General features: G+C 34.9%; 5 protein-coding genes across 8 annotated transcripts; 4 read left to right on the top strand and 1 right to left on the bottom strand.

Moving 5' to 3' along the window:
• The first annotated feature begins 359 nt into the window (after positions 1 to 359).
• LOC103871772 (phosphoglycerate mutase-like protein 1) lies at positions 360 to 5910 on the top strand. 4 transcript variants are annotated; one of them, XM_009150061.3, is made up of 10 exons: positions 360 to 420; positions 518 to 598; positions 1229 to 1336; positions 2985 to 3064; positions 3653 to 3773; positions 4048 to 4122; positions 4224 to 4312; positions 4664 to 4783; positions 4920 to 4961; positions 5074 to 5909. In XM_009150061.3, the coding sequence occupies exons 2-10, from the start codon at positions 536 to 538 to the stop codon at positions 5156 to 5158; spliced, it is 783 nt and encodes a 260-aa protein (XP_009148309.1). In that variant the 5' UTR covers positions 360 to 420; positions 518 to 535; the 3' UTR covers positions 5159 to 5909. The 4 variants fall into 4 exon arrangements, with proteins under 4 accessions (XP_009148309.1, XP_009148308.1, XP_009148310.1 ...); XM_009150060.3 differs by lacking the exon at positions 360 to 420 and having other exon boundaries at positions 433 to 598; positions 5074 to 5910; XM_009150062.3 differs by lacking the exon at positions 360 to 420 and having other exon boundaries at positions 433 to 598; positions 5069 to 5910.
• Positions 5911 to 6607: 697 nt separating this feature from the next.
• LOC103871771 (TRAF-type zinc finger domain-containing protein 1) lies at positions 6608 to 8592 on the top strand. Its single transcript, XM_009150058.3, has 5 exons — positions 6608 to 6851; positions 7396 to 7531; positions 7810 to 7947; positions 8036 to 8157; positions 8241 to 8592. Exons 1-5 carry the CDS (start codon positions 6808 to 6810, stop codon positions 8392 to 8394), a joined length of 594 nt encoding a protein of 197 aa, XP_009148306.1. The 5' UTR covers positions 6608 to 6807; the 3' UTR covers positions 8395 to 8592.
• A 172-nt stretch (positions 8593 to 8764) lies between these two features.
• On the top strand, positions 8765 to 12697 carry LOC103871769 (rhamnogalacturonate lyase B). Its single transcript, XM_033272464.1, has 15 exons — positions 8765 to 8959; positions 9500 to 9597; positions 9678 to 9799; positions 9876 to 9926; positions 10031 to 10150; positions 10242 to 10361; positions 10455 to 10596; positions 10732 to 10902; positions 11005 to 11160; positions 11260 to 11366; positions 11452 to 11542; positions 11624 to 11765; positions 11836 to 11992; positions 12078 to 12318; positions 12392 to 12697. Exons 1-15 carry the CDS (start codon positions 8887 to 8889, stop codon positions 12623 to 12625), a joined length of 2025 nt encoding a protein of 674 aa, XP_033128355.1. The 5' UTR covers positions 8765 to 8886; the 3' UTR covers positions 12626 to 12697.
• LOC103871770 (pentatricopeptide repeat-containing protein At1g09900) lies at positions 12676 to 14783 on the bottom strand. Its single transcript, XM_009150057.3, has one exon. It carries the CDS (start codon positions 14581 to 14583, stop codon positions 12802 to 12804), a length of 1782 nt encoding a protein of 593 aa, XP_009148305.2. The 5' UTR covers positions 14584 to 14783; the 3' UTR covers positions 12676 to 12801.
• Positions 14784 to 14907: 124 nt separating this feature from the next.
• LOC103871768 (probable rhamnogalacturonate lyase B) lies at positions 14908 to 18568 on the top strand. The gene is made up of 14 exons (XM_009150054.3): positions 14908 to 15212; positions 15339 to 15460; positions 15565 to 15615; positions 15703 to 15822; positions 15910 to 16029; positions 16110 to 16251; positions 16321 to 16494; positions 16579 to 16737; positions 16834 to 16940; positions 17098 to 17188; positions 17282 to 17423; positions 17526 to 17682; positions 17803 to 17919; positions 18005 to 18568. Exons 1-14 carry the CDS (start codon positions 15171 to 15173, stop codon positions 18360 to 18362), a joined length of 1902 nt encoding a protein of 633 aa, XP_009148302.2. The 5' UTR covers positions 14908 to 15170; the 3' UTR covers positions 18363 to 18568.
• Positions 18569 to 18947: the final 379 nt, after the last annotated feature.

Here is an 18947-nt window from a genome sequence, read left to right as displayed (position 1 = left end):
TTTGCTTTTTGTGACTATTTCTACAGTATTTTTTTTATGGTTGGTTACATTTTTATTCATTATTAAACAATTGTTAATTGAATAAATACAAGAATACACAACTTATATATTGTCTTAAAGTTTAACATATTATCAATTTATAAAATAGAATAGATAAAATATAACATACGGAAAGGGGGAATAAAAACGAACGGTGTAAATTTTGGAGAAACATTCGACCCACTACCCAGTCAATTTATCCAAAAAAAGAGACTCCCATCCACTTCCAGTCAACACGGCATTGACTTTAGTCAAGTCATTTGACCTACGTCAATACTTAAAAAGAGAGGCAATTGATACAATTTCGAAGAAGTTTCTGTGCTTGTTGCAGGAAAATGAGTTTTTATGGTTCCATGAAAGTGAGTAGAAGGAATTGGATCTGTACGTGATATACTATATATATATATATATGATAATATGAATGTGTAAGGAAGAAGAAGAAGAAAAACAACGATATTCATTTGGTATATATTGCTAGAGAGGTGAGCACGTATACATGGAATTGTGTGGAGTTCAGACGCTGCGCCGCTCATCGCCTAATTTCAAAACCCTTCATTTGGTTAGTCTGACCATTTATTTATTTCGTCAGTCTCAATCTTATGGAAAATATTCGCAACTGCTGGTTGATTTTCTTCATCAGGAGACCTTTTTAGAAAAAAAAGTAAACACATTTTTGACGTAGTTTTTCTTCTATGTTTGATGGGACCTTTTGTTTCGATCTTTCCAAACATAATTTTTATTTTGCGTTTACATTTTTAAAAAAAATCTCATTTAAAACAAATATTAAACAATTTTTTGCTTGCATAAAATACTATCACAAAAGGCGAACACAAAATAAAATGTTCTTTTCCTTTTTGATTAACGTCTATGTTTACAATTAAAAAAAATTGTTGCAACACACATTTATAATAAGGTATACGCAAATGCAAGCACAAAAAACAGTCAGAACATACTGACCTACAAGATATCACCAAGTAATGGTAACAATATTCACCTTCCATCAGTTGGCATATGTCATATGACGTCAACATATTGAACTTTGAAATTTCACATTTTGATAAGAGGTGAAACTTTCACATCGTTTACAGACAAATTCTCATGGCTTGATTTTGAGATATATAGTACGTAAAGGTAAAGGGTATATGTGATAGATTCTAATATCGTGTGTTGGACCGGAAATGGATGAAAGGTGAGACATGCACAAGGAATCCACAACGTAGAAATAGAGAAAGGAGAATTGACTGCTTTATCTGGCAAGCTGTTTGATGCCCATCTCTCTCTAACGGGTATTCAACAGGTGAGAAGTAGATATATATATAACTACTCCTGTTAGGCTTTGATAAATTGAGATGCCCTCCTGTATTTTTTTTAGCATCTGTTGTTTTATTACTGAACATTGCGAAATGCCCTCCTGCATATAAGTATGAGAGTCTTAATATTAGTAACTAGATTTCCACCCGCACAACCGTGCGGATATATATTTTCACATTTATATATATAAATATTTGTTTTACATAATTATTATATATTTTTAATGTTACTCACATATTTAAATATTTGTATAATTATACCAAATATAATAATTTTATAGTTTTCATACTGTAAATTAAAATCATCACATATATATGTTGCTTATTATATATTTGTCTTATTGAATTTGCGTTTGATTACTAAACTAAAATTTTTAATGCATGAAACAACATATATGAAAACAATTTTGTATTTAATTTATTATAATCATGATCCCTAATTCAAATCGCTAAATTTTTTTAGTAATTTTTTAATGTTTATTAATTTTATATAATAAATTACTGTATATTAAAAACTTTAAGATAAGTTAAATTTTTATACATGTATTATATAGTTTACTAATATTAACCCGTTCTACCAACATATTATATTTTTAGCATAAATATTTATATTTATGAAAATAAAATATGTTAACTTATCAATTTAAAATAATTTTATCATATTTTGTTCAATATAACATTTTTATTTTAAAATAATAGATATTATTATAAAATTGATAAAATAGGATATAATTTTATTCTTTTAGTAACATTTCATTACTAATTACAAAATTAGTTGAAAATATTTATATTCAATTTATGACAATTAAGATCTTATTATAATCTTTTTCAAGAGATTTGTTAGAATTTTAATTTTTTTTTTAAAAAAAAATAAAAGATATAAAAGATATTATGATTAAAGTAGTTAAAAATATTATGTATATTAGCATTAGTGATATACATTTAATATAAAATTTAAATGATGGTCCAAATAAAAATATCACTCATCAAAAAATCATGATTTTTATTTTATTAGAAAACAAATTTGAAAAAAATTAAAATAAAAATAAATATTTATTTCTAACAAAATCTTTAAAAATTATTAATAAATATATTTGTGAAATTAATTAATTTCATTTTATTTAAATTTTCGTTTATAAACCAAAACTATATTCAATTTTAATTTCTAATTATATTTTATGATAATTTAAATTAAAACTAACTAATTTTTGAAAGTAAATTTTAAAAGATTCTAAGAAGATTTTAAAAAGATTTTGTTAGAATATTTTAAATATATTCATTTGTTTTTCAAATAAAAAGATAAAGATATTAAAAGATATAATAATGAACTTATGTTAAATATGATATTTTTTTAGGAATGGTTCAAACTAAAAAAATCACACATGAAAAGAAGTCATGACTTCTGTTTTAATATATAAGATATTTTAAAAGAATCTTTCACGAGAAAAATAGAAAATAGGAAACAAAGAAAAATAGAGTGAAAATCTCTTCTTTGAAAAATATACTAGTTTGAGATTCTTTATACATTTATCAAAATTTGAGTGTTTGATATTATATTCATATTAAAATTTGGTTAAATTTTCAAAAGGTTCCTTATCAATGATAATTTCTGAAATTCTCTAAATAATTTTGTAGGTTTCTGACATGAGGAAAGAAATCAGTAAATCAGGATTACTAAACACTGTCCAGTTAGTGATTACCTCTCCACTGCGCAGGTGCTACACCTACCTACCACTTCTTCTTAATTTGGTCAGGAAATTTTAGGTAGAGCTTCCAAAACTTAGATTTTAGTTAAAAATTTGGTAAACCATAGACATTATTATTAGTGAAATAAATGACGTGCAGGTCTAAGACAAGGTATATCTAACATTTACATCTGTCAACAATGATTAATTATTGAGTATTCTTAATTATTTATCCATTTGGTAGTTTAAATTCTTAGATGGTTAACTAATAGTTTATTTTAAATAAACTAAAATTGCCTGTATTTTTATAAAATATTTATCTGTGTTTTATTTAATTGATTAAGTATCAATAAGCCTAAAATCCATCATATTAATCTTTTATTGTGTATAAAATTAAACTTAAAAGATATTCGTTAGCTTTTTCAATGAAACAAGAAGAATTTATGTTTTAAGAAAACTGTGGATTGATCCGTGACAATCCACAGTTAATCAATTGGTTAGCTCACGAGCGAACCACGAGCGAACCACGAAAATCTGTTATCCCACGATAAAATTGGTTACATGGATGGGTTAGAATTCTTTAATACCCTGATAGTAACATTGTCGATACAATTTCAGGGCAATGCAAACTTCAGTTGGAATATTTAGGGGACAAGAAGATATGAATCAATCCGATATCTTTCCAAAAGTTAACAACTCCCCTCCAATTGTAGCACTTGAGATTTGTAGAGAACGCATGGTAATATTAATTCTTTTAACCAGGAAATAAATATGGATTACTTTTATTTTAATTATATAAGAATATATAGTGGAACAATGCTATATAATTGACTATGAACTTGAGCACTCAGATTTTCATGGAGCAGGATCAACTCGTTCTCTCTCATTAATAGAATCAAAGCTTCGTTATTAATAAAAACAATCAATTTATAATGAATGATTGCCACAAATGTTCCAGTAAAGGAATCAAAATAAATAACTATGCACGTTGATCCATTGTTCGATATCCGCAGGGATTATATCCGTGTGATAAAAGAGAAAGTATAAGTACCTATCGCACTTATTTCTCAGAGATCGACTTTACAATGGTAGTTAAATCTCGCACCGATTTTCTAGAAATTCAAAATGATCATGATCTTGTTTTTATTTTCAAATTTTAAGAAATTATTTTTTTTTCATTTTATTATAGATAGAGAGTGATGAAGATGCTGAATGGCAAGCAGAGGAGAGGGAAGACATGGAAGAGGTTTCTGCTAGAGGCCTTCACTTTCTCAAATGGTGACCACCATAATTTTCTTTTCTTTGGACTTTCTCATTGGCTTTCTGTTAAGCACAAAAAACTAGTTGACATGAAACCGAGCACAAAAGTAACATTAAAACAAAAACTGTCATTAGTTTTAATTAGTATCCATTTTCATATACGAAAAATTATTAACTCCACAGAGTCGTTTTGCTTAGAACTAACAAGTCGAAATGCGATTCAAAATCTAGGTACAATTTCGTGGAGTTAGTTTTTTTTTTACATTTTTTATAAACATACATAACAATTGCAAGTACGCATTGTAAAATCTGGCAATGTATATTTCCCAACATTATTGTAACAGTCTAATAATTTTTTTTTAAATGTAGGTTATGGGAGAGGCCGGAGAAAGACATTGCAGTTGTTAGCCATGGGATATTTTTGCAACAAACACTACGTGCGCTGCATGAAAAAGTTGGCACACCTGTTGAAGAAAATCATCTTAAAAGGTAATTATACTACGCCCACTCTCATGTTTATTTATGTGCTCTAACTTGTGACTAAAGTCACGGACCTAAGTTACCGACCGTACGTACATAATATATTTTCGGAGTTGATATCATTGATCTATTTTCTTTTGTTTAGGTTTGCCAACTGTGAACTACGGTCAATTCGGCTCGAGAAGAGGTAACTAAAGTTAGACTTGAAGAAAGGAGATTTTTTTTTTTTTTTTTTTTTTTGGAGATTTGAAGTACTGTATAATGCTATATCTAAATATTGTTCGTAATCTTAAGTGCAGTGACATGGAAGCATATACACTAACGCCTTACAATAGTAGAAAATACGTTACTCCACCTTCAACCTCCATTCACACGTTTGAATAGACAAGGCATGCACATGCATGTGAATTGTGTGTGTTTATGTTTTCATGCCATATATGCACATAACGCTTGAATATTGGAACGAGTAAAGCATTACGTAGCTAATAAAACCACCGCCGATCATCATTTCGTCTATCGTGGACAGGCATATGCCATGCGTGTGAAACTCTTTCTTTTGTTATTTCTGTTTTGTTTTCATTAATAAAGGTTTACTTCTTGTGAATTTCTCTGTATTCATATTTTTTTTACTTAAATTGTTGTTGCTTATTTTAACAAACAAGGTCTGTCTGTGTTTGTGGTTGTTGTCGATTTTATTTTAAAAACTAGGTTAAGACTCGCGCTTCGCGCAGGATAAACATTATATACAAAATTTATCTATGTATTAAATATTTTTACATATTATGAAATTAACATATATATATATATATATATATATATATATATATATATATTGAATCATTAAAAGTCAGTAACTATTAAATATATAATAAAATTGGTGCGAACATATAAATCAAATTTATTAATCCAAAGAATGTTTTTTTTATATTTGATAGGATATGTAATTAAATTTAAATGATACTAACATACATAGTATATTTTAGTATATTTTTAATATTAATGTCTGTCAAATGATGATTTTTACTCATATAGTTTTTTGATAATTTGTATCTTTTATAGATTTTTTTTTTAATTTTTAAATTACTGATAATAAAATTTTCATTGTGGTATTAATAGTTATAGTAATTTATAATTTTTTTTTTTTTAAAAAGTTGTCAATGTTCTTCAAAAATTTTATCGAAAAAAATTGTTCAAAGTAAAATTTGAAACTAAAATATTTATGTATTTTATATGGTTTATAATTTAATTTAAAACGATATATATATATTAATCTTAATAATTAAATTTTAAAGCATGGATCACAAAATTTAAATGTGAGACTTTTGACAATTTTAGTAATTTATAGTCGGTTTTAAAATTCAAAACATAACATATACAGAAAAATTTAAATTTTTATTATATGATTATTGTGGTTGTTTAATTTATTTAATAGATTAAAATTAAACAAATATGATAGAAGATACACTAATTTTTATCAAATCTTTATTATTCAAAATCATTAGTTGCCATATATACTTTAGCCATATTAGGTAATTCCGTAAATTTTATTTAAGGAAATAATAAAATACACTAATAATGAATTTATTGTTAGTTTAATAAAAACTTATTATATAATTAGATGGATCAACATATTTCTCTAATAGTTCTAAGAATCATTATAATGATGACATGTGGTTACAAAAAGAAGTTGTAATGATTTTCAAATAATATATAAGGGATATCTACCATGTGAATGGGATGTGGCAATGAGCCGCGTGCAATTCAGTGCGAACAAAGGAGCGTGGCGCGTTAGTAGTAGTTCATTACATAACATTAACTAATTAAATCTAAAAGTTCGGTTCAACCATACTCTATAATTACTCATTAATTAATAAATTAATTAAACCTCCTCTTCCTCTCTCAAAAAAAAAAAAATCTGAGGTTAAAAGAACGGTGCTTGAATCATCTCACATCATCGGGTGATTCTGAGATCTCGCTTTCCTCTGATCATCGATCATCTGATCTCTTACTTCGTCCCGTAAGCTAGCTAGACGATGGCCACTGAGACTGGAGAAATCACCATCGTATGCAACCACTGGTATGTAATAATTTTATTCCTTTTCTTCTAATTCGTTTCGAACCTTAAAGGACAATTCTTTGTGGACTCTCGCAAAAGTCATGACCTTTGGTCGGTGATTGATTACAAACCATATTGCAAAAAAAAAAAGAGTTGATTTTTATTTGGGTATCATTCATGTTCATGATATAAAATGTATGTTTTGTGAGAATTCTAAAACTATGGATGATTGATTTATGAAATTTGGGACTGGGGAATTTCAACAGTTCAATTACTCTGATCTGCTTGGTGTTTTACAGATTTTATCATTGCTACAACTTTTACTTTGATTATGTTCTGTTTCAATCTTGTTTAACGTCAAGGTTTGCCTCCATAGTTCTTCTTGGGCGTTGTTTGCATTCATTAGCATCCTGTTTTTTTTTTATTATATTCCTTCTTCTGTCGTCATGCTTTAACGTAACCTTTGATGGTTTCAGTTTGCATAGTTTCTAGACGGCTGTGTGTGCTTCGTTTAGTGAGTTGGTTGATCCCTCCTTGAGCGTACTCACAATCCTAATGTTTTCAGTGACAGAGACATTCCAGCTCCAAATATCGATCTGCATCGTGTACATTGTGCTCGGAATCTAGAAAAATGCAAGATTTGTGGTGATATGGTTCCCAAAAAGCATGCTGAGGAACACTTCTCCAACACACATGCTCCGGTACGTACGCTGGTTTTTCTTTTTTTTATTTACCAGTCTCTAAATTGTATTCTGTTTGATTGATTCCCACAGCTATCATCATCTTTGATCTAAGGAATTTTTCTTAGTAATATCCATGAGAACTTTATAGTTTGATTGATGTTAAGACATGTTGATAAAAATGGTTTCCATAGTTTTTCATATGGTGGCTATAGTATCTGTTATCTGCATATTGGTTTTAGATGGTGCTAGATTCTCGAATTGACCTACTTTCTCTTATGACCTTCCTCATTGAGAAGGTACCATGCTTGATGTGCAAAGAAACCATAGACCGTGAGGTTTTTAATAGTCATACAGAAGAAATCTGCCCCAAGAGGATGGTAACGTGTGAGTTCTGCGAGTTTCCATTGCCTGCACTTGATCTTCCCGAGCATCAGGTATTCACTTTAGTAGCTTTCACAGATTTCTCCTTTTCACTCCAACGAAGTGATTAATCTTTGATTCTCTCGGGTTTCATAAACTCAGGAAGTATGTGGCAACCGCACGGAACTCTGTTATCAATGCAACAGCTATGTTAGATTGCGTGAAACATATAACCATGAAACCAAGTGCCCTGGTTCTGTGCTCAACAATGTTGAATCATCCAGGTACATTTTTATAAACTCTGATTCAGAGACTTATTAACCTTTTGGGTTAAAACTCATGTCGTGGAATGGGTTCTGATGTGTAGAAGGGTCCCAAGAGCAGCAGAGGGAGATGGAAACGGCAGGAGGAGAAGAGACAATGGTGTTTCTAACAAAAGGCTGTTCTTCACGATAGCAATAACTGGAATAGCTGTCTTGATAGGATCGCTCTTCTTCCAGAGGAAGCCTGAGGGGAGCTAAGCAGAGAGAGAGACGTAACTCGTGTGTTGTTCTGTAAATCTGCTCAAACTCCCTTCCAGACAGATTCAAAAGAAGGGGTTTTATACATTTTAAATGCTTACTGAGACAGAGATGTTCTTCCCTAAAAGATTGTTTAAGCTGATCACCATGAGACTTTCTTTTATATTTGGTTTCAATAAAAGTGTTTTCAGGAATAAACATGAACTCAATGAAGACTTCTGCCATATGAGTAATCGGTTTGGTTTCTTTGATATCCGGTCCATGTCCGGTCTGAAGAAATTGAACCGGAAGTATAATTGAATTTGATTTTGTTACCGAGATTCCGATAAAACCGGAAGTGATACACTCGAGCGTTATAACGAAACGCTCAGACAAACGCTGACGCAACTGAAACAAAAGACACACATGCGCTTTGGTTTGATCAAACACTAAAGCAGTCTCTCTGTAGATCGGTAACACGTTTACACTTGTGAGCGATAGGCTTCGGTAGTGATGAAGAAACTCGCTGATCGGCTCTTGCATCGTTTAACCAACCATGAAACCGCTTCCAACGCCGACCACCACTGTATTACTCCCTCCTCCCTTCTCTGCTAATGGCTTCTCTATGTTTTAACCTCGCTTACAAAAGAACTGTTTTGACTCTGTTCAACAAAATTGCGACTGAAAATTTTGTATTTTTAGCCTAGACGATGAAGAAACAAGTTTATTTTGATGTCTTCTTTATGGTTGTTTTGTCCCTTTACTTTAGTTCCTAATGACATTCTAAACTGTTTTTCCTTCTCCTTTTATCAAATTTGATTCCTTTCTTTGTAGAAAGGTTTCCCCTTTAGTGGCTATGCGTATGAATCCAGAAAGGCAGAGACTTTAAACGGTCGGAGGATTATAATTTATTGATAACAATATTTGGTATAGCATATAGTTTTAAAAAGACCAGTTCTAAAGATCCTATATTTATGGCCGCTACAAAAGCCTTATTTTTAGACAAAACACTTCTCTTCTTTGATCATCTCATGGTGTTGCCTTCTTCTTTGTAAAGAGGAGTGTGTAATTAATTTTTCTACAAGCCAAAAAAGCGTTGAGATTTTTGTTCTTACACTAATTTTAGGCTCAACAGGGACAGGTGAAGGTACAAGTAGTCTTAGACATAGACAGGATCGCAGGATGCCTCTTCAAGGTGTCCGGCTTCATATCAGTGACCGTTATGTAATGCAACTTTCTCAGTCTGTTAATGTTTCCTTTTTTTATCTTTCTTTCATTACAAACTGAAGACAAACATGTTTTAGGTTGTGATGGACAATGGAATCCTCCAAGTTACACTTTCAAATCCAGGTGGTATCATCACCGGGATAAATTATAACGGTGTTGACAATGTGCTCGAAGTTCGTAACAAGGAGACCAATAGAGGGTATGTATGACTCATGGTTGATAATTTTATACTGTTTTCTTCGATGGAGAAGTCAAGTTTTTATGTGAATGTATAGGTACTGGGACCTGCACTGGAATGAACCTGGAGGCAAGGGAATATTTGATGTGTATGTCCTCTATGCATTTACCCTTTAACATTCTTTAGCATTAGAAGCAAATGCACCTTAAAATGTGTGTTGGTGAATCAAATCATTTGATTGTATCTATACAGCATCAGTGGAGAGAGTTTCAGGGTGATAGTCGAGACTGAAGAGCAGGTCGAGATCTCGTTTCTAAGAACATGGAATCCATCCCTTGAGGGGAAGTACATTCCCTTGAATATCGACAAAAGGTCTATCTTCTTGCATTATGTATTCCCCTTTTGACGAGAAACAAAAGTAGAGAAGAGGCATTGTTGACATGATGATGCACTTGACTTTCAGGTTTATAATGCTCCGTGGCTCTTCTGGAGTTTACTCATACGGCATTTATGAACACCTTAAAGAGTGGCCTGGGTTTGAACTTGGGGAAACAAGAATCGCCTTCAAGCTCAGAAAAGACAAGTAATATTTGTCTGATATGAATTAATAGTTGTTTGATATCTCATATATATATATATATATATATTTATCTTCATTGGTGATTGTTTTATACAGATTCCATTACATGGCGGTGGCAGATGACAGAAAAAGGATAATGCCTTTTCCAGATGATCTATGCAAAGGAAGATGCCAAACTCTAGATTACCAGGAAGCTTCCTTGCTCACTGCTCCGTGTGATCCACACCTACAAGGCGAAGTATGAGTTCCGTAACACTGTTTCAATCATTTAGAAGTTAGAAGTACATTTTGAACTGTTTAGTCTCCTTTCTACTAAACATGAATCCGTATATTTATGCTTGTTTTGTGACATCATTAATCTTTTCTCTTACAGGTAGATGACAAGTATCAATACTCATGTGAGAATAAGGATCTGAGAGTACATGGATGGATATCCTTCGATCCGCCTGTAGGATTCTGGCAAATTACGCCCAGTAATGAGTTCCGATCTGGTGGACCACTCAAACAAAACCTTACCTCACATGTTGGCCCAACCACCCTTGCAGTAAGTGTCCCCTGTAGTCAATGTGATGACTGTTTCAATGTTGTAGTCAGAATATTAGAACACTCTTGATCTTGGTTTTCATTGTGATTGTGAATATACCAGGTGTTTCACAGTACACATTATGCGGGGAAAACAATGATGCCTCGCTTTGAATGTGGTGAGCCTTGGAAGAAAGTCTATGGCCCTGTTTTCATTTACTTAAACTCCACAGCTAATAGAGATGATTCACTCTTCTTATGGGATGATGCTAAGATAAAGGTATGAGGGAAGCAACTCAGAATCTCATTTCCAAGCGTGGTTGAATACAAAAATAGATCTGTTATAGTGAAGGGTTCACTTATCCGAGTTGATCTGCAGATGATGGCTGAGGTTGAAAGTTGGCCTTATAGCTTTGTGGCTTCTGAGGACTACCCAAAGTCTGAAGAACGTGGCATGGCCCGTGGTAGATTACTCGTCTGTGATAGGTATTAGATTGCTTCCTTTATTTTGCATTGGTTCTGTTATTTCTTTCTTATCGGTTCAACATTCCTAATGTTGATTGTTGTATAGGTTTGTAAGCAATGATTTGATTTCAGCAAAAGGTGCTTATGTGGGTCTGGCTCCACCTGGTGATGCTGGTTCTTGGCAAATAGAATGCAAGGTGATCTTCTTCCCTCAAACATTCTCAGTTATCAACATTCTCAATACCTTTTGGATTCTTTAACTTTTAATATCTTACCAGGGATACCAATTTTGGGCGATAACAGATGAGGCTGGCTACTTTTCCATAGACAATGTGCGTCCTGGCGAGTACAATCTCTATGCATGGGTCCCTGGCTTCATTGGAGATTATCATAACAACATTGTTGTTTCTGTGACTTCAGGTAAGCTTGTTCTATCAAATACTATAGTCTCCTATACATCAGCCAAGTCTTGATGGTCATAACAACACAGGGTGCAAGATTGAACTGGGTGATATCGTCTATGAACCTCCAAGAGATGGACCTACCTTGTGGGAGATCGGCATCCCTGACAGAAAAGCTTCTGAGTTCTTTATCCCAGATCCTGATCCCACTCTTGTTAACAGAGTTTTAGTCCATCCTCAAGACAGGTTTTATGAGCTACACTTATGTAAACCTTACTTCTTGAATGTGCAATTAGCCTAACTAAAGGCGGGTTTGGTTTGATTTTACCAGGTTCAGGCAATACGGTTTGTGGAAGAGATACACAGATTTGTATCCAAATGATGACCTTGTTTACACTATTGGTGTAAGCGATTATCGTAGAGACTGGTTCTTTGCTCATGTTCCTAGGAAGAAAGGAGATGTGTATGAAGGAACAACTTGGCAGATTCGGTTTAAACTAGAAAACGTTGATCAAAAGGCTAATTACAAACTGCGAGTTGCCATAGCATCTGCAACCTTAGCAGAGTTGCAGGTAAGAATGAAATTTTCACATGTCTACTTGAGATGCACAATTTTGTTTATTAAGATTTGTTCTATCTCTGCAGGTGAGAGTCAATGATGCTGACGCAACACGTCCTCTGTTCACAACCGGACTTATAGGGAGAGACAACTCGATTGCAAGGCACGGAGTCCACGGGGTTTACATGCTGTACACGGTGAACATACCGGGAAACCGGTTTGTACAAGGTGATAACACAATCTTCCTGAAACAGCCAAGATGCAATGGTCCCTTTCAAGGGATTATGTATGACTACATTCGTCTTGAAGGCTCTCCTTAACAGTATGATAGATAGTATGTGTTTGAATATATATAAATAAGACCAAATGATAGTGGTAACAGCTGTTTCATATTTGATATGCAAACTCCAAAAACCAAAATTCTGACAAATCAAAACTGAACCTAAGACATAACAAATAGAAAGGAACCAAGTGAAGTCTTCTCATAGTGATTGTACTACTTACTGCTACATTTCCCTGCAACTTGCTCTGCTGAGCTTCTCTTCATCAGCCCCTTGTTACAAAGCTCATTGAGCAGCTCAAGAGCTTCCTTCGCCATACCTTCATAAGCTATGCCTTCTATCAGAATAGTGTACGATGTCTCAGTCGGTTTACACCCTCTGTTGATCATATAAACCAAGAAATCAATGGCCCGGTCCGTCTGCCTCGTCTTGCATAGCCCCAGCATTATAGAGTTAAAGGTAACCGCGTTTGGCCTAACGCCCATCCGCTCAAACTCATGGAAAAACTTGATAGCTTCATCTACTTTCCCCTCCCTGCTCAACCCTCCAACAAGAGAGGAGTAGGTGATGGTATCAGGCCTCAGATCCTTCGCACGCATCTCGTCCAGCAGCTTTATCGCCTTCCCCGTCTTCCCAGCTTTCGCAAGCCCATCAATAACAGTATTATAAGTGATCAGCACAGGCGAACATCCCTTGCTACTAAGCTGGTTAAGTATCTCAACGGCATCTTCAACTTTCCCATCTTTACACAAAGCCGTTAACATAGTGTTGTAAGTCACAATGTCCGGGTAACAGCCACGAGAGACCATCCTCTCCAGATACTCAATCGCCCTATCCATCTTCTTCTCCTTGCAGAACCCGTGGAGCAGCGGGTTGTAGCTCAAGGAGTTAGGCTGGCATCCATGCTTAGGCATCTTCTCCAAGATATCAATCGCCCTCCCAAGCAAGCCTTTCCTGCACAAGAAGTTAATCAAGATGTTGAAAGTGACAACACTCGGCGAAAAGCCTTTACGCAGCATGTCAGCAAGAAGCTTCTCAGCATCCATCCACCTCCCCGTGCTGCACATACTCCTCAGGATAATGTTATGCGTAATCACATTCGGCTGGCAACCATAAGACGGCATATCATTCAAGAACTTAATCGCTTCATCTAATCTCCCTTCTTTACAAATCCCATTAACCAAAACATTATATGTCACAACGTCAGGGGTACACCCTTTAACCCTCATCTCATCCAAAAGCTTCATCGCCTCTCCCACACCGCTCTCTCTGCAAGTTGCTTCGATCAATATAGTATAAGTAATCACATCGGGATAACAATCTCTCTTAAGCTGCCTGTCGAGAACCTCCATGGCTTGCTTCAGCTTCCCGCTGTCGCAAAGAGAACGCAAGATGGTGTTGTAAGTGACAACATCGGGAGAAACACTCATCCTATCGAGAAGAGACAAGGCGCTGGTGATCTCCCCGGCTCTGCAGTATCCACTAATCATCACGTTGTAAGTTATCACATCGGGGACAGCACCAGAGCCTTCAAGAATCTCCAAGATCTTAGCAGCTTTCTTCGTCTTCCCCATCCTGCAGAAGCCGCGGATCAGCGTCGTGCAAGGGATGATGTCGGGGACGTTCCCGTGGTAGACCATGTTCTCGAGGAACTTGAACCCTTCCTCGAGCTCGCCGGTTCTGACGAGCTGACGCAAATGGTTGTTGCTCTCTGCGTCTTCCAAGGCGAAAGAGGAGTTGGGAGAGCTGTAGTGGCCGTTACCGTTAACCCCAGAAGCTAAAGTTTCGAACTTTTGAGCTCTGCCGTTGAGACCAGAGGCTGCGGAGGCGAGAACAAGTCGGTTCCTTTTTCGTGACCCGAGAGAGAGTCTGGAGTTAACGTTGCGAGAGGTACGACCGAGGACATCAAGCTTGCTACTTGGTTTATGCTCGCGATGGAGTTGTTGAATCAAGGAGAAGCCTTCTTGTACACTGCTGGTGGAGACCATCAAATCCATGGAGATAACGATATTAGCAAGTTCAGGACATAGATAAAGTAACTGAGTTTAGTTCGGACTGAGATAAGGTTTAGGGAGGAGGAGAGTGAGAATGGGGGAAGAAGAAGGAACAGAGGAGGCGGGTTTGGTTGAAGAGAGTGAGTGAAACCGAAAGGATATGGCAGTGCTCTGTTTTTTTGGACTTTTGTGAATTTGGGCCTCATAGAGTTGGGCTTCGGCCTGGACTTTTGTGTTTGTTAGTGAACGTTGACTTTAAGGGGAAAGGGAAAAGTTTACCTAACGTAAATGAAGCACACAAAAATGGTATTGTTTTTAGAAGAGACGTAAGTGAAAGCTTTGAGACACACATACACGAATGTCACTATGATGATCATTGCGGCTATTTTAAGCGTTTTGTTGTAAACTAACCAAACTGTTTTGACGACGAAGTCAAGAGATTATCTCCACTATACCCAACTTGCTTTATCTCACGTTTAAGGCAACATAAGTTTCTAAATCCGATCCATATATATATGCACGTATACGTATAGGAAAGCATGTACATGTACTTTTAGCTTCAGACCAAAGCGGAGAAAGACATTTCGACAATGTCGTCTGTTAAACTGCAGTTGCAAGATAAGGGCAATCATGTTGGTTTACTTGAACTCTTCTCATGATCTTCTCTATGCGTTCATTTACCTGCAGATACTAAACAAGAGTGTAACGTTTTTGATGAAATATTTCTATATTGATGATGTATTAATGGCTCTGATCAGGTGGTGATGGATAATGGCATTGCTCGTGTTACATTATCAAAGCCTGATGGAATTGTTACAGGTATCGAGTATAATGGCATCGATAACTTGCTCGAGGTTCTTAATGAAGAATCCAACAGAGGGTAGTGTGCTATATATATATATGATCCTTTATGTTTGTAAGAATAGTTATTTGCATGCTTCTCTCTGTTTTCTCCTATGGATATAAAGACTATACATTCTTCAGGTATTGGGACCTCGTTTGGAGTGGACCAGGAACCGCTGGTACATTTGATGTGTAAGTCTTCTTCATAAGCTTACAAATTGAAGTTCAAAGAGGTTTCAAAGCAACCGTTAATTAATGACTATTTTCTTTTTGTAACAGTATAAAAGGAACAAAGTTTGAGGTAATAATGGAAACCGAAGAACAGATTGAGATCTCTTTCACAAGAAAATGGGACCCATCACAAGAAGGCAAAGCTGTCCCTTTGAACATTGACAAAAGGTCCTACTATATATCTTTGACATGCATGCATGAACTTCATATTCCAGTTTTTGTTCAGATTATGACCTGAAACCATTGTGGAAACAGATTTGTTATGCTTCGTGGGTCGTCAGGATTCTACACTTATGCCATCTACGAGCACTTGAAAGAGTGGCCTGCTTTCTCAATAGCTGAAACTAGAATTGCATTCAAGCTAAGAAAGGATAAGTAAACTACGCATCACTCCTTCACATCCTAACACATCTTTGATCACTTAATTTTTTTATTAATATTATCTGAGGTTGTAGGTTTCACTATATGGCAATAACTGATGATAGGCAGAGGTTCATGCCATTGCCTGATGACCGGTTACCGGATAGAGGCCAAGCTCTGGCTTACCCTGAAGCTGTTCTACTTGTTAACCCTGTTGAGCCTCAGTTTAAAGGAGAGGTAAAGTACTAATTAAGAGAGGTTAACTTCTTTCTTGTACTAATTACTGGTACTTCTTTGGGGTTTTAGGTTGATGATAAGTACCAATATTCATGCGAAAACAAAGACATTACTGTCCATGGATGGATATGCACGGAGCAACCATCAGTTGGTTTCTGGCTCATAACTCCTAGCCATGAGTACCGAACTGGTGGACCTCAAAAACAGAACTTGACATCTCACGTTGGACCCACTGCTCTTGCTGTAAGAATACACATCTCTTCTGCTTTAACGTTTTTCTCTAAAATTTTTTATGAATGTCGTGTAACCTAGAGTGGGATCCTTCAGGTGTTTATGAGTGCACACTATACAGGGGAGGATTTAGTGCCAAAGTTCAGTGAAGGAGAGGCATGGAAGAAGGTGTTTGGACCGGTCTTTGTCTATTTAAACTCCTCTACTGATGATGATAATGACCCTCTTTGGCTCTGGCAAGATGCTAAATCTCAGGTCCTTCTTAATATATTGTTTTATATATACATAGCTAGAAGAACGAATATATCATTGTCTCCTCATTTCACATCTTGGTAAATTTGTATATCTCAGATGAATGTGGAAGTAGAAAGCTGGCCTTACAGTTTTCCAGCTTCTGATGATTATGTGAAAGCAGAGCAACGTGGTAATGTTGTTGGCAGACTTCTCGTTCAAGACAGGTAAACAAATTACAACAGAGAGCCCATTGTGATTTGCGTTTGCTTTTACCTCTAAATACTAATAAATTCGTGTTCAAGACAAGTCAACTTTACATGACAAGTACATGCATGTATCTAATCATCTGCAAGATGTCATTTGTTTAAAAATGTTTTGAAGGTACGTAGATAAAGATTTCATTGCAGCAAATAGAGGTTATGTTGGTTTGGCTCTGCCTGGAGCTGCTGGTTCATGGCAACGAGAATGCAAGGTGAACTTTAGTTTGAGTTTGGCCCCATGAAGAAATTAATGGAAATATTTAGAATTAATATGATTATATGCACATATAATTTAATTCATGCAGGACTATCAATTCTGGACAAGAACAGATGAAGAAGGATTCTTTTACATAAATGGAGTACGACCAGGCCAATACAATCTCTATGCATGGATTCCTGGTTTTATTGGCGACTATAAATACGATGACATCATCACCATCACTCCAGGTCCTCTCTCCTTCTTGCTCTCTATAAACTCCACAAACCATTTGTTTTGTATAATTAAACCCAATATACAATACTGTAATTAGTATCATTCATTATGTGCAGGTTGTTACATGTATATGGAAGATCTTGTATATCAGCCTCCAAGAAATGGAGCAACCTTGTGGGAAATTGGTTTTCCAGATCGATCAGCCGCAGAGTTTTATGCTCCTGATCCGAATCCAAAATATATCAACAAACTTTATCAAAATCACCCTGACAGGTTTTTTTTACACTCATACAAATATTATTACATTTTCTAGACTATTCAAATCTTATAAAGTTTCTAGCTAGAGTTTCTACAAATAATTTCTTTTTAATTACTGATTTTAATATCTTGCAGGTTCAGACAATATGGATTATGGGAAAGATACGCAGAACTATACCCAGATAAAGACTTGGTATATGTTGTTGGCTCTAGCGACTATAGTAAAGACTGGTTTTATGCTCAAGTCACTAGGTTGTCCTCAGCATCTCTGTCATTTTTTATTTCTTGAATTTATTACGCTCTATTCTAAGCACATTGTTACGTTTTATTTTTGTAGAAAAAAGGATAGCAAAACATATCAAGGAACAACATGGCAAATCAAATTCGAACTCAAAAACATTGATAAGGATCACACATATACTTTACGAGTAGCCATCGCATCCGCTACTTTTGCCGAACTCCAAGTACGTGTAAATGATGCGAATGCAAGCCCGTTGTTCACGAGCGGATTGATCGGGAGAGACAACTCGATAGCAAGACATGGAATACATGGATTGTACTGGTTGTTCAACGTGGAAGTGGCTGGTTCAAAGCTTGTAGAAGGCGAGAATACATTGTTTCTCACGCAGCCAAGGTCCATAAGTCCTTTCCAAGGGATTATGTATGACTACATCCGATTCGAAGCTCCCAGCTAATCAAGTTTTCATGCAAGATACTTCACAAAACTTAAGCAATTTGATTCAAAAATGTTCGTTGATTGATTTGATTTTTTTTAATATGCGTCTGGAATCTTTTTTTTTAACACAATGAGTTTGAATTTCTTATTTTTCTACTTACGATAATTCTTGTTACTAAAGATGATAAACATGGCTTGGGTGGTATAACAATATTGGTAGTGCTTTTGATATAATTTAAAGAATCTCGCTAATTCACATAACATTGATGAGGTTCATATACAAGTTTAGTTTGACGAGAAGAAAAGAAAGTAATCTTGAAATTTTATTTTCTTCTATAAAAAGTCCGTAGACGAAATCAACCCATTTGGAAATACATCTTTCAGTTTTATGACATTCTCACATATAATGGATAACAGTGAAGATTGTAGTTGACACAAGAGACGAGAAAAAAAAAACACAGCAGAGAATCCAAGTAGTCCAGAGAAACTAAATCGTTAGGGTAGGTACGTACAATTATTTTATATTATTATCCTTTTTTTCTCATTTCCATGCTCTTTTTTTGAATATTTTTTCATTTTCATGATGAGAAAGAGTATCTAAGAT

This window comes from Brassica rapa, chromosome A06 (assembly GCF_000309985.2).
Source record: "Brassica rapa cultivar Chiifu-401-42 chromosome A06, CAAS_Brap_v3.01, whole genome shotgun sequence".
Lineage (NCBI taxonomy): Eukaryota > Viridiplantae > Streptophyta > Magnoliopsida > Brassicales > Brassicaceae > Brassica > Brassica rapa.
The sequence above is the reverse complement of the archived record's forward strand: the minus strand, read 5'-3'. Positions and strand labels throughout refer to the sequence as shown.

Excerpts from the sequence above, each read along its gene's own strand:
- LOC103871772 (XM_009150060.3), top strand. The coding sequence starts at position 536 with ATGGAATTGTGTGGAGTTCAGACGCTGCGCCGCTCATCGCCTAATTTC. Across the intron at positions 3,065-3,652 it reads ATTACCTCTCCACTGCGCAG|GGCAATGCAAACTTCAGTTG; the intron begins GTGCTACACCTA and ends ATACAATTTCAG. Across the intron at positions 4,123-4,223 it reads CAGAGATCGACTTTACAATG|ATAGAGAGTGATGAAGATGC; the intron begins GTAGTTAAATCT and ends ATTTTATTATAG.
- LOC103871771 (XM_009150058.3), top strand. The coding sequence starts at position 6,808 with ATGGCCACTGAGACTGGAGAAATCACCATCGTATGCAACCACTG. Across the intron at positions 7,532-7,809 it reads TCTCCAACACACATGCTCCG|GTACCATGCTTGATGTGCAA; the intron begins GTACGTACGCTG and ends CTCATTGAGAAG. Across the intron at positions 8,158-8,240 it reads AACAATGTTGAATCATCCAG|AAGGGTCCCAAGAGCAGCAG; the intron begins GTACATTTTTAT and ends TCTGATGTGTAG.
- LOC103871769 (XM_033272464.1), top strand. The coding sequence starts at position 8,887 with ATGAAGAAACTCGCTGATCGGCTCTTGCATCGTTTAACCAACCATGAA. Across the intron at positions 8,960-9,499 it reads TTCCAACGCCGACCACCACT|GCTCAACAGGGACAGGTGAA; the intron begins GTATTACTCCCT and ends CACTAATTTTAG. Across the intron at positions 9,598-9,677 it reads TTCATATCAGTGACCGTTAT|GTTGTGATGGACAATGGAAT; the intron begins GTAATGCAACTT and ends AACATGTTTTAG.
- LOC103871770 (XM_009150057.3), bottom strand. The coding sequence starts at position 14,583 with ATGGATTTGATGGTCTCCACCAGCAGTGTACAAGAAGGCTTCTCCTTG.
- LOC103871768 (XM_009150054.3), top strand. The coding sequence starts at position 15,171 with ATGTCGTCTGTTAAACTGCAGTTGCAAGATAAGGGCAATCAT. Across the intron at positions 16,030-16,109 it reads TTCAAGCTAAGAAAGGATAA|GTTTCACTATATGGCAATAA; the intron begins GTAAACTACGCA and ends CTGAGGTTGTAG. Across the intron at positions 16,252-16,320 it reads AGCCTCAGTTTAAAGGAGAG|GTTGATGATAAGTACCAATA; the intron begins GTAAAGTACTAA and ends TTGGGGTTTTAG.